Here is a 14,436-nt window from a genome sequence, read left to right on the forward strand (position 1 = left end):
AATGAATTCTGATTTAGCAATTTCATGATGCATCCACCTTAATTATTAAAAAGTATTGGTATCGTATTGGTACCGGCGATACTGGCCCTGTATTTACTTGATATGGGATCGATACCAAATTTTGCAGTATTGCACACCACTATCAACTAGTGAAACAACAGTGGAGGCTGCGGCGGAGCAGAGCGCAGATTCCAGGAAACACTCTGGCCAATCAGAGCAGGTTTTTTCGAGAGGGGGGCTTAAAGTGACAGGTGCTCCTACAGAGCATCTCATACAGAGGGTGAATACAGGTGCAGCAGCCATGGGCAGTATGAGAAAAATAAAGTGTTTTCTTAACATTAAAGCATGTAAACATGTTCTAGTACAAACACAAAATACAAGTATTATCCTGAAAATGCTATATAATAGTTGCCCTTTAACGATTATATCACATACTTAGGACTTAAAATCAAAAAAAATCCTAAACACTTGCTCAAATTAAATTTGTTAGAGGGTATTGATAAACTTAAATGCAGTATAGAATATTGGAGGACCTTACCCCTATCCATAATGGCAGAGTAAACGCCAAAATATTTATTTAGAGCCATCTGGGACGGAGGCCTGGGTCTTTCAGTATTTAAGGATTACTATTGGCCAGCGAATGCCAGGGCACTGGCAATGGGGATCTCCGGACCATGAATCATTAAATTCTGCCCCTCTCTAGCTAAAACTAGAGTTTATTTCTTTAATAAAACCATTGGCCTCACTGCTACTTTTTTACAAATCCTACATCTGATACCAAATCAGTAAGTCTTCGTTGTCAGAGATTCACTGAAGATCCTTATTCAAATCAAACGCTTGTATAAGGTTCCTAATGTTTTTTTAAGAAGGCTCGGGAAAAGGAAATAAATGTTGTACTGCCTGAAACACTATGGAGGACTGCACTTTCCTGTAATCATAGTTGCTCAATAAACAGCAGACATAGGTAAATTCAGTTTAAAGTGATGCACCTTTTTCATTTTCTAACATAAACTTTACCCCATTGTTTCTGCAATTTGTGACAAATGTAAATCAGATAATGGTACATTGCTGGAGCTGCCCATTAATTTATCCATTCTGGTCAAGAATATTTGTCATTTCTTCCAATGTTTATCATAAGACTATCTCTCCTGACAGAGACTTGGCTTTTTTTTGGATGCTCAGAGGACTCTTTAATCCTCCCTCTACACATTCAAACAGCTTTATTGATGGGCATGGCTCTGGCAAAAAAACTAATTAAGGACTGGAAAACATCAAATCCACCTTGTTTCAGAAACTGGCTATATAAACTTGTTTCAGTGATCCACCTGGAGAAACTGCGGACTAAGTATTTAAAACATCAGCATAAAGGGGAAGAATCTTGGGGCCTCCTTTTGCAATATATGGACCCAATTTGATTCTACTTGTATTTATGCATACATTTATGCACTGATTTTGTTTTTGCCGTTTTGTTGTTGTATGCATACTACTAGACATTTATGGGTTTTGTTTCCTTGAATTGGGGTAAGATGAAATGGGCATGAATTTACTCTACCCCCTTGTGTGTGTGTGTGTGTGTGGGTGGGTGTGTGTGTGTGTGTGTGTATGTGTGTGTGTGTGTGTGTGTGTGTATTAGTATGCATGTGATATATATTCTTTTTCATATTCATAAAACGTCAATAAAAACAATCTTAAAAAAAACAAAAAACAATTGCCTCATTATTTGAAACTTTGGTCACGTGAACTATGAACATCCGACATTGTAACATTGTAGATATGACAGGAAATACAGAAAAGCATAATAAGTCTACTTCAATAACTGCATATATAAAAAGCTGGCCACATGGGTGGCAGTGAAGGTCAGGGGCCTCGACGGACCAGACCCGGGCAGCAGAGGCTGGCTCTGGGGACGTGGAATGTCACCTCTCTGTGGGGGAAGGAGCCGGAACTTGTGCGGGAGGTGGAGCGCTACCGGTTAGATCTGGTGGGGCTTACCTCTACGCACAGTCTTGGTTCTGGAACCATACTCCTGGATAGGGGTTGGACTCTTTTCTTCTCCGGAGTTGCCCAGGGTGTGAGGCGCCGGGCGGGTGTGGGGATACTCACAAGCCCCCGGCTGAGCGCCGCTACGTTGGAGTTTAACCCGGTGGACGAGAGGGTCGCCTCCCTACGCCTGCGGGTTGTGGGGGGAAAACTCTGACTGTTGTTTGTGCATATGCACCAAACAAGAGTTCAAGTATTCGGCCTTCTTGGAGACCTTGAGTGGAGTCCTGCATGGGGGCTCCAGTCGGGGACTCCATAGTTCTGCTGGGGGGGACTTCAGCGCGCACGTGGGTAATGATGGAGACACATGGAGGCGTGATTGGGAGGAACGGCCTCCTGATCTAAACCAGAGTGGTTGTTTGTTGTTGGACTTCTGTGCTAGTCATGGATTGTCTATAACGAACACCATGTTCGAACATAGGGATGCTCATAAGTGTACTTGGTACCAGAGCACCCTAGGCCAAAAGGTCAATGATCGATTTTATAATCGTTTCATCTGATCTGAGGCCATATGTTTTGGACACTCGGGTGAAGAGAGGGGCGGAGCTGTCAACCGATCACCATCTGGTGGTGAGTTGGGTCAGGGGGTGAGGGAAGACTCTGGACAGACCTGGTAAGCCCAAGCGGGTAGTGCGGGTAAATTGGGAACGTCTGGAGGAGGCCCCTGTCCGACAGACTTTCAACTCACACCTCCGGCGGAGCTTTTTCGTGCATCCCTGTGGAGGCTGGGGGCATTGAACCCAGTGGACAATGTTCAAAGTTTCCATTGCTGAAGCTGCGGTGAGGAGCTGTGGTCTTAGGGTCTTAGGTGCCTCAAGGGGCGGTAACCCACGAACACCGTGGTGGACACCGGTGGTCAGGGAAGCCGTCCGACTGAAGAAGAGTCTTTCCGGGATATGTTATCCCAGAGCGACTCCGGAGGCAGTTGCAAGGTACCGAAGGGCCCGAAGGGCTGCAGCCTCTGCCGTGAAAGAGGCAAAGCAGCGTGTGTGGGAGAAGTTCGGAGAAGACATGGAGAAGGACTTTCGGTCGGCACCAAGGTACTTCTGGAAAACCGTTCGCCACCTCAGGAGGGGAAGCGAGCAACCATCCAAGCTGTGTACAGTAAGGATGGGGCGCTGTTGACCTCAACTGAGGAGGTAATAGGGGCGGTGGAAGGAGCACTTTGAGGAACTCCTAAATCCGACTAATCGCCCTCTATGGTAGAGGCAGAGCTGGAGGATGAGGGGGATTGGCATCAATTTCCCTGGTGGAGGTTGCTGAGGTAGTTAAACAACTCCACAGTGGCAAAGCCCCAGGAATTGATGAGATCCGTCCAGAAATGCTTAAAGCTCTGGGTGTGGAGGGGTTGTCTTGGTTGACACGCCTCTTCAACATTGCGTGGAAGTCTGGGACGGTGCCTAAGGAGTGGCAGACCGGGGTGGTGGTTCCCCTTTTTAAAAGGGGGACCAGAGGGTGTGTGCCAATTACAGGGGTATCACACTTCTCAGCCTCCCCGGTAAAGTCTACTCGAAGGTGCTGGAAAGGAGGGTTCGGTCGATAGTCGAATCTCAGGTTGAAGAGGAACAATGCGGATTCCGTCCTGGTCGTGGAACAACGGACCAGATCTTTACTCTCGCAAGGATCCTGGAGGGAGCCTGGGAGTATGCCCAACCAGTCTACATGTGTTTTGTGGATCTGGAGAAGGCGTATGACCGGGTGCCCGGGAGATACTGTGGGAGGTGCTGCGGGAGTACGGGGTGAGGGGTCCCTTCTCAGGGCCATCCAATCTCTGTACGACCAAAGCGAGAGCTGTGTCCGGGTTCTCGGCAGTAAGTCGGACTCGTTTCAGGTGAGAGTTGGCCTCCGCCAGGGCTGCGCTTTGTCACCAATCCTGTTTGTAGTATTTATGGACAGGATATCGAGGCGTAGTCGGGGTGGAGAGGGGTTGCAGTTCGGTGGGCTGGGGATCTCATCGCTGCTTTTTGCAGATGATGTGGTCCTGATGGCATCATCGGCCTGTGACCTTCAGCACTCACTGGATCGGTTCGCAGCCGAGTGTGAAGCGGCTGGGATGAGGATCAGCACCTCTAAATCGGAGGCCATGGTTCTCAGCAGGAAACCGATGGAGTGCCTTCTCCAGGTAGGGAATGAGTCCTTACCCCCAAGTGAAGGAGTTCAAGTACCTTGGGGTCTTGTTCGCGAGTGAGGGGACAATGGAGCGGGAGATTGGTCGGAGAATCGGCACAGCAGGTGCGGTATTACATTCAATTTATCGCACCGTTGTGGCGAAAAGAGAGCTGAGCCAGAAGGCAAAGCTCTCAATCTACCGGTCAGTTTTTGTTCCTACCCTCACCTATGGTCATGAAGGCTGGGTCATGACCGAAAGAACAAGATCCAGGGTACAAGCGGCCGAAATGGGTTTCCTCAGGAGGGTAGCTGGCGTCTCCCTTAGAGATAGGGTGAGAAGCTCAGTTATCCGTGAGGAGCTCGGAGTAGAGCCGCTGCTCCTTTGCGTCGAAAGGAGCCAGTTGAGGTGGTTCGGGCATCTGGTAAGGATGCCCCCTGGGCGCCTCCCTAGGGAGGTGTTCCAGGCACGTCCAGCTGGGAGGAGGCCTCGGGGGAGACCCAGGACTAGGTGGAGGGATTATATCTCTAACCTGGCCTGGGAACGCCTCGGGATCCCCCAGTCGGAGCTGGTTAATGTGGCCCGGGAAAGGGAAGTTTGGGGTCCCCTGCTGGAGCTGCTACCCCCGCGACCCGACCCGGATAAGCGGATGAAGATGGATGGATGGATGGATAAAAAGCTGGCAGTAAGTAGCTTTTTGCTTGTGCAATACCAGGTCCTTGAATGAGGTGCACCTTAATGGAATGCCGCCAGTGTTAATGTTATGAGTCACACCTCTAACATCACAGTCCACACATAATGAAGCCACAAACCTTTGCTGCACTGTTGTTTGGGTTGTTTTGTTTTCTTGCGGAAGCGGATACCACTGCTTTTCTTTGGGGCTTCCTCTATCACCTGCTCTTCGTCTCCCTCCATCTTATCCTCCCTTGGCCTGCTGGGAAGATTCAACATGTCCTTCAGCCCAGACGGAGTTTCCTGTCCATCTTTTGAACCACTTGGTGCTGGTTCATCTGCAGGAGGTTGTGTGGTGGTAGCAGCAGCAGAGCTGGTACTCGGTTCAACATAGTCCACAATATCCTAAATGAATACAAACAATTGATTTAAAAAAAAGTAGGAAAGTAGACTACTATCTTCAAAAATATGCTTTTACATGATGTCACTGTTTAGTCTACGGCTAAGAACACATTCTTTAAAAACTGTTATTGACAGGGCAGTAACCAATAGCAACAAATAAGTATTTGAACCAACCTTTTCAAGTTGGTCCAGTTCAGTAATTTCCAGGTTTTCCAGGGTAGATGTTGAGCTCACTCTGCCGCCCCCCTCCTCTTCTTCTCTTCCCTCCTTCCTCCCTCCATCTTCATCTCTAGGTTTTCCTTCATCCTTACAACTTTCTGGTGAGGGGCTTTGCTCCTCCAGGGGTCCCTCGTGGTCCCACAGGCCATAACGCTGCGCGCACGCACACACACACACACACACACACACACACACACACATTATTTCACCCACCACACCCATCCGCTATTAATCAGAATGTTCATTCTGACCCGACCGGGCTGAGGATATTACTGCAATCCACACATATCTCGGATATCCTACACATTTTCTTTTTGCAGTTTGTTGGAGACAGACTCAGTTCATACAGATCCACAAAAAATGTGAATCACTTAGAGCTTCTTGCTTCACTCATACCTTTCTCAGGACCTTCGTTTCCGCCAGTCTTTCACCCTGTGTCTCCATCCTAAACACCAAGTAACTGGCTCATGTCATTTCTTTTTAAATGTCACCCCACATAGGAGATAAACCTGCATGTAGGAGATAAACTTTGTTCACCTTGCGTTTCAGGGCTCTTAAAGATTTTAGTGACTGAGTGTGCAGTATTAACAAGGCAATACACAACTGTATGATCTGCATAGAGATGGGCATTACAATTTGTTATTAAGGATGTACTATTATTAGACAGGACCCAATATTGAACCTTGTGGAACCCCCTTTGGCGGTGGTAAAAATACATTGCACTGGTCAAAGCTTAAGAGTAGGCAGTGTGTAGCTGCAGACACGGTGCCCCCTCCTCATCTCTGCTTCTCTTCATTGATGTCGGATTCTTCTACCAACCCCAAAGGTTTGCCTTGTACCAGCTCTTGGTTATACTGCTATAGTTTTAGACTGCCGAGGGACATCCTTTGACACAATTTTGTCAGTTTACTTTGGAGTTTTGCATGATATCATGTATGTAGCCATCATATTCATACTCTAAAGCTCCTCTCTTTTAATATGAGTCATTGGGAAAACCAAAAAAGTCAGCCAGAGATAACACAACTTTAATGTGTCCTTGCTTACTGGTTGTCAAGCTTAAACATCACTATAATCACTGTAAATACTAACTGACCATGAGCAGGGATCTGTGGAAGAACAGAGCCAGCAGCTGAAGAAGATCATATCTGATGTAGTTGTCAGTCTTCTCTAGGCCCAGGATACGAGGTGGGAAGAAAGGTTTGTCTTCATTTAAAGTCATCTCATAAACACTGTTCCAAGGAAAGAATCCAAACTGGAAAAGGTATTTCACCAGCACCATCACCTGGAAAGAGAACACAACAGCAGTACCCCCAGTCAGACCAGAAAAGAACACAGAGAAGGCAGCAGTATGCTGTTCCCCATCAGACCAGTCAGCAACATCTCTGTGCTTGTTGTGACCTGTATATATTCCCACCTCTCTTGGACTCATTACTGTAATTCAGTAATTCAAAGGTGAGAGATTTCCGAGTTAATAAGGAATCACCAGTAATATGACTTTTGTATGATGACCAAAAAATTAAAAGAGATGCTTTAAAGGTTAAGATAATGAGATCAAAAGGGTATGGTTGAGTGCAAATCTGCTTTTCACCATGTCATAGCAGACTGCCCTGAATGCAATTCTTAGATTATTTACAGTATAACTTGTTATTATAATTATTTATTTAAAGCAACCTACCTTGATTGTTATTGAAATCAAATGAATCTCTTTTAACTACTGCTTGTTCTCAAAGTTTAGGCACATCCTCACCCTAAAAGCATTATAAAATCAGTTATAAGCAGTTATAAATTTAAATCAGTTCAGTTATTTTTTAATAGCTGTATCAATTTGTATTTTTGGCCACTTGGGTGCAGGAAAACAAGCTGTAAACACAACACTTGACAAATCAAACTGTAAATTGATGTGATAGCATCGAGACACTGCAGTTTGCAATCACACAGTGGCATTGCTGTTGTTGCTTCAGCAGGTTATGTGCCCTGTAAAACCAAAAAAAGAGCTAAAAGAGAATTAACATATCTTGGACGAGCTGCAGAATTGGTGATGATCCTTTTTGTGAGTTTGTCACAGCATCATTCCACAAATTTTCACAAATCCATATTGTTCAGTTTTGCACCTCAGAGCCACTGATGCTATTTTTTCACTCATGCAGTGAAACTATATAAACAATATTGCACAATTGTACTGTGAAGGTTCATGGCATATAAGTTTGTGAAGTGGGTTTCTCCTCTCAGGGTTCATACCTCTGTGTAGACTATAGCAGTCATCCAAAACCTCTTGGTTGGTCTTGGAACAGCCAGCATAGCCCATAGGAACACCAGTATTGGGAGCACCAGTGATATCACAGAGGCACTGACCACATTGTTCAGCACTATGATAAAATAGCAGACTAGCTCTGAGTTGGCTGCCAGCAGGTTGTACATGGCAAACAGCAGCTTCAGCAGACGGCTCTGGCTGTTGTAGAACTTTCTGCTCTGTTCTAGCTCCTCAATGAAGAACTGCCTGCAAAGAGAGAAGGGGAAGTCACAACCATCAATTTGTATTCATTTATCATTGTATTGTACATAACCAGTCTTTTAATACCGGAAAGAACCAATGGTGGGGGCTATAAAGTAAAATACAAGTTAAAAAAAAATATAGTTCCTTTTAACACATTCAAAATGCAAACATTGTGGTATTACTGCTACTACACACAAAACACTGTGAAACCAAGGTGGTCAAATGAAACCAGTAGCCACTGTCACTGTAGATCAGTGTTGGCCTTCTTAAGACATGAGTATTCACATTATTAGTCTCGCATTGCCAGACCTCCACAGCGCTGTGAAGTAAGGACTGGCTACACCACAGATACATTCTGGGATAGAAGAAATAAACACTCTGGGTTGTTTGCATTTCTTTAAACCAATCACAATTGTTTTGGGAGGCGCTAAACTCCGGACACAGTGATGGTGGCTGTGCAAAATAGTCTCAGGGAGTAACTTGTTTTGGTGAAACATTTGCACCCAGCAAAAAAAAACGCCACATACAATATTAACTGTTAACTGTTCACACAATACAGTAATGTGAGCTATTTAAATTAGTTGGATACATGGTTAAACCTCATTTGCTCTTACCAGTGTATCACCGTGTGTACTTCGTCCATTGCAATCCCCGCCAATTGGTCCCAAAATGTCCCAGTTAAATAGTTAATGCCATAAACAGGTTATTTTTAAATCTTTTCAATATTCCCCAAAAGAACCAAGCAGGCCAGCCTTGTTGTGTGATTAAATTTTTTTTTTTTTTTAAACTTGCCATTTTCAGCATGTAGCTTTCTAGCTCAAAGTTTGTCGTTTCCCGAAGCGAACAAAGTTTGAGAATGGCAACACACAGAGAGCGGGAAGTGAGGGACATCCAACATGTGGCTCACGTCATGTCAGAAAATTATCCTGGAAATGTACTTTGGTTGATCCAGAATACCACAGTATCTACCTGTCTCCCAGCAGCTCACTGGCTGTTCTGGAATGTCTGTGTTGTTGTTTGGATGGCACTGGTACCAGATCCATGCTGCTGGATGGAGGTTCTGGACTCAAGAGGTTCCCAGTACTGTTGAGCCTTGGCCTGGGGGTAGACCGGCCTGTCACACCCCTGCTATCCACCTCAAGGCAGCTTAAAAAGTGATTCAAACACATACAGATAAAATTATGAATATATAAAAACTGAGGATCGAAAGCCCCCCTAACTGCCCCCTATGAAACAGCTGGGCATAACAAACACACTAAACAGTGACAGTGATACCCAGTTTAGCTCACAATACATCCAAAGTAGACTAAGTTACCGTATGCAACACTTGAAATGCAACGATGCATCGGTAACGTATTCTCTTATTGTAACTGAATGATTTTCTGTCTGAGCAAAACATTCATCGTAACTATATGACCTCCCGGTAACGCTAACTCAGTAATACAGTGGGTAAAGATTTTTACGACAGCAGGTGTGGTAAAACACTATTGCTTTTGTCCAAAGGGGCCGCAAGAATCAACACAAACTGAAAGTTACTTTTAGCCACTTTAACAAGAAGAAATTACAACAATTATGATATAATTTCCATTACTTTTTTTCAGCTCCTTTACATCTATGTGACACAAAAAAACTCAACTACACACACACGTGAGCCCTGTGTCTTTGCGTAACGTAGAGTTTTTCCTGCCTGCCTCTACAACGTGTAGACAGCCAATCACCAGCATTGTTATATATTGGTACAAGCATGCTGTATGCTTATTGGGTCACTGGCGCTGATGAGATTTACTCCTTAGGTATTGAAATTAGGTATTGAATGACAAGGCATTTTTTTGACACGCGATACTATGGAGGCTGTTTGGGTCGGTGCCTAAAAAGTATCAAAGTTTGGTGGCATATAAGTGGCACACACTCTTTTCCACACTAACCTGTATCTGGTGGAGTCTACATCAGTCTCATCCAAACAAGTCTCCAGTGTGGGACTCTCACTGCCCTGAGATACTTGGTCGTCTGTGGAGTCTGCTGTTGTAAGATGCTGCCAATCAGAGGGAGACAGACCGAAGTTAGTGATTGTCCGTGTTTTTCTGTGCTGAATGTTCAATTCCAAAGATCAGTGTTTGCTCAACAAACATCTATGTGTTGTGTTTACCTGCTGTATCTTGTGTATGATGAAGTAGCGTTCATTGCACAGAACAGTAGATGTCTCTCTGTACTGTTTAGTCAGGAGGTTGAGCCAATGAGTCAGTCCATCCACCATGGCCAGAACTATGGCCAATAAGAAGCGCAGGATATCCAAGATCCTCTGAACCATCTCACCGTGACCTGCAGCACACAGACAGAGAGATCAGGAAAGGAGAAGAGAAGGGCAGGTGATACAGTAAAGGAAGCAAACTGTGACTGACTGTACATTTAGCAGGTTCTGAGAAACCTTCATCTACTGTGTGTACTTTTTCTATACTATATTAATTATAACTTCGTCAACCTGGAACATATTTTCCTATTTTTTTGTGTCTAAGTGACCGATGGGAACAACAATCTTTGAAATTCGTGCCATTTTTGCCACAGACATGTTCAGTCTCAGACAACATTATGGAAAAGATCACTACAGAGGTCGATCCTTTTGTTAATGAGTAAGATCCTTTTTGTTTAACCAGAAACATCCCCAAAACCACTATAGCCAAACCCACCAAACAGTAATGTTATCATCATAAAATACACCATTCAAAGTGGATAGAAACTAAATGAAACCATCAAAAGCTGTCTTGGTTCGTCTTTTCACTATTCCAACAATCACCACCCTGATTTGGTTGAAAGAAACCCTTAATTCACCCATTTACATTTGAAAATATGATGGCTCTATACACACTAAAATTAATGTTTAATTTATTAATTTGAATGTAGTCTGGTGGGTTTGGTGATAGCAATTTCAAAAAGGTATCTCTGAAGGGATCCTTTCCATAATGTTGTCCGATAATAATAATCTGAGCATGTTAGTGGTAAATACAGCACTTTTAGTGGATGACGCACATTTGCCCTATATGATTAGATTGCAGCTTGGTTCATGGCTGCCGGTTACAGCGTTCTTGCTCAATACTGAACCAATTTTAAAGATTCTTGTTCACATTAATCACTTAGACCAGGTCTAAAAAATACCGAAATTACCCTTTAAAGCTTCTGCCAGTTGAAATAATTTAAAGTTTGAGCGCAGTGCTCTGCCACAATTTCAAAGCAGTGTTTCCCGTCAAGGGTAGTGCTTCCTCCAAGTTGTCTCCACTGCTCTCCTCAAAGATAATCAATGGAACAGCCAGCGCAGAGTGATTTTACCGCAGATCATGTGAAGGCAGCTTTTTTTTTTTTTTTTTTAAAAGATAACTTTTTTGGGGCTTTTCCCTTTATTATAGTGACAGTGGATAGACATGAAAGGGGGAGAGAAAGAGATAGGGGATAACACGCTGCAAAGGGCCGCAGGTCGGATTCGAATCCAGGCTGCTGCAGGACTCAACTAACATGGGGCAAACACTCTTACTGGGTGAGCTAGAGGCCGCCCTGTGAAGGTAGCTTTTAGACTGATTGTATGCTTTCTGAACACACAATCAATATACTCAAAGTATCTGTTAGTTACACAAATAAAGCCATTCATTCACTACACACTGTAAAATGGAAACAACAGCATGTTGTGATGGTGAAAGTTAAGAAATGTTAACCAACCAGACTCCTGTTCCTCTGGCTCCTCTTCCTGAAGCCCAGGCTGCTCAAACACATCATTGTCACCAAAACCTGCACATATTAATATAAAACATACACTTTAAACAAATTATTCAGTAACTAAAGTAAAATATATATTTTGAAAGAGGGCTTGTGGTTTATGGAAGGGGCAAAGCAAGCCTTTTGTCTTCTCTTTTTTTAGACATTTTTGTTAGTCTTTATGATTACTAAGTGGTATATATGCATTTAGATTAGATTTAACTTTGTTATCGCCCACTGAGACAACAAAATGCAGTTGCTGTAGCATCTAACCAGAAGTGCAAAAACTGTAATGCAGAGTTCAGCAAGGTGAAAGCTGAGGGGAAGAAGATGCATCTGTGCTTGCTGGTCCTGGAACAGAGAGTCTTGGGCTGAATCTCACATCCCTTATTTGACAGCTTCTCGGTCCTCGGCTAAACCGGAGATGTTCTGGCCCTCCTTCGTGAAGGCCGTCTCAAAGCTCTCATTCCTGCCCTGCGGAATGAGGAGCGAGCACCGAGGAGGGATCTTCAAGGAGCTATGAGCAAGGATACACAAGAGCAGCCTTCCTGAAGCTGTGCAGCTGAAAGCCGTTGCTAACTCCACCCATACAACTGACCAATTCACAGTGATGTGACGCTTCAGAGGAAAGGATGTCTCATCCCTCTAAAACATATTTCCTCGTTTCCTCTCTCCTCGCATGTTTTCCTTGCGTCTCTCCCATGCTTCCTCGGTTAGACAGACTAAGATGCAAGGAAGGGAGACAAGTGGAGGAGCCGGGGATGCAATTTAAGGGAAGTGAGAAGGAACTCTGTAGCGCTTCCCAGAGGGAAGGTTGGCAATCAGTCTGTGGTTGGAGTGAGGTGTCCCCATAGACTATACCCAATGCTGGATACGATATTATAGATCCCACATGCTTACGTACAGACTATACACTGTCAAACATAGGCTACTGTTCATGCAGGAGCTGCTGGCTGATTTGTCAAAAGGGGAAAAAGTGGACACAGAGTTTTGGTTTTTCCAAAATAAATTGACCAGTTTCTATTTCTTTACAGAGGTAGCCTAAATTTGTTTTTATTTTTATTTTTTATTTAACCTTTATTTATCCAGGTACGTCGATTGAGAACAATTTCTTATTTGCAACGACGACCTGTCACATTCACACAGTTACACATTCATACCTGGAAGCTGCCCAGTACCCACAGTCTGAACTGCTGGCCACTGAGCAGCTCCACTGGAGCGGTTGGGGTTAAGGGCCTTTCTCAAGGGCACCTCAGTGGTGGTAATGAGGGAGGGACAAGCGCTGCTCTTTCACTTTCACCACCCAGATTTTATCCTCCCGGTCCCAAGCCTGCTTCCTTAACCCCTAGGTCACCACTGCTCATACCTGGAAGCTGCCAGAATACAGTTAAAAACTGAGATATATTGTTGAATTTTAACTTATTTTTCTTAAGATATCTCAGGCTGTTCATCATCTGTATTGTAAATAGATTGTTTATTATGTACTGGTACCCTTCTACACTGAAAGATAGGGAGAGTTGTTATTAATCAGTTATTATGCAATGTTTTTTCTGGTTCGACCCACTTAAAATCAAATTGGGCTGTATGTGGCCCATGAACTAAAATTAGTTTGACACCCATTACTTAGGCTAAGGTTGCCCTTAAATTTTCATCCAAGAACGCCTTAGACTTCCTTAGGATGTTGTAAGGAAAAACCCCCTTGATCTTGAAGTGTTTGCCCTTAGCTGCTCAAGTATTCCCTTATGCGTTGCTAGAAGGTCCTTAGTGACCATTTACCTCAGAAAGTTTTAGGGGACCCATACCAGTCTCTTAAAAGTGAACTAATTTGTGGAACATAAGACAATAGCTGAAACTTTTGTGATCGAAGAAAAGGAGGCAATACCAATTTGAATAACGGCCAGAAAAGCATTTTGGCAGAACATTCAGATGTCACAGTGAAGTTACCTTTTGGGTATAAATAGTCATCACTTCATTATTTTATCGTATGAGACATTTGTGTGAAAAGTTATCATAATTAGTGTACGGATTTTTGAGTTATGGCCAAAAACAGATCTTGACCTTTGACCACCAAAATCTAATCAGTTCATTCCTAAGTCTAAGTGGACAGTTTTGCCAAATGTGAGGAGAGTCCTTTAAGGCATTCCTGAGATATTGCGTTCAGAAGACTGAAGATGGACGGATGGATGGACAAACCAGCATGAACTGAAAACATACTGCCTCCGGCCACGGCGGTCGCCAGCACGGAGACGTAAAAAGGGAGGGATGTAAGAATATCTAACCTGTCACAGAATAAGCCTCCTGTTGTGAATCCACTCCTCCTTCTCCTTCTTTCTCTTTTCTCTCAATCCTCCTCAACTGTTTCTGGTGTCTCTGACGTTCTCTCAAAGCTGTTTTCACACTGCTCACCCACGCCTGGTACGCCAACTGAGGGGGGAAGAAACGGCACAATAAACATATGAAAATTAGAGTTTCAACAAAGCATGTTCACCATAGCAGTGTTAAACATTTCAAATATTTTTTATAGGGCTGTCAAACGATTAATTTTTTTTAATCGCTGAATTTCTATAGTTAATTGCGATTAATCGCATGTTTTATCACGTGATTACAATTCTATTATTTTGCATTTCAGAACTGTTTTTAAGTACATTTTAACAATGGAAAGCAATTCTTACCAGTGTATCTTGACTGGGAATCAAATGAATGCAAAGAAAGTTACTTTATGAACCTGACTTTAAGATTTATATTTGTTTATTATTTATTT

At 43.7% G+C, this 14,436-nt stretch overlaps 1 protein-coding gene across 7 annotated transcripts in view; it reads right to left on the reverse strand.

Annotated features, from left to right (window-relative positions):
* Positions 1-14,436, reverse strand: part of piezo1 (piezo type mechanosensitive ion channel component 1 (Er blood group)) — a 188,845-nt gene that overhangs the window by 20,993 nt on the left and 153,416 nt on the right. For all 7 annotated transcript variants that reach the window (XM_078272473.1, XM_078272468.1, XM_078272469.1 and 4 more), the window contains 9 exons: positions 13,955-14,099; positions 11,640-11,708; positions 10,081-10,253; positions 9,860-9,966; positions 8,904-9,080; positions 7,679-7,937; positions 6,534-6,722; positions 5,396-5,593; positions 4,960-5,224 (listed from right to left, as the gene is read on the reverse strand). In XM_078272473.1, coding sequence (XP_078128599.1) covers positions 4,960-5,224; positions 5,396-5,593; positions 6,534-6,722; positions 7,679-7,937; positions 8,904-9,080; positions 9,860-9,966; positions 10,081-10,253; positions 11,640-11,708; positions 13,955-14,099 — 1,582 coding nt within the window. The remainder of the gene's footprint in view (positions 1-4,959; positions 5,225-5,395; positions 5,594-6,533; positions 6,723-7,678; positions 7,938-8,903; positions 9,081-9,859; positions 9,967-10,080; positions 10,254-11,639; positions 11,709-13,954; positions 14,100-14,436) is intronic.

The sequence above is a fragment of the Sander vitreus genome, chromosome 17 (genome assembly GCF_031162955.1).
Source record: "Sander vitreus isolate 19-12246 chromosome 17, sanVit1, whole genome shotgun sequence".
Lineage (NCBI taxonomy): Eukaryota > Metazoa > Chordata > Actinopteri > Perciformes > Percidae > Sander > Sander vitreus.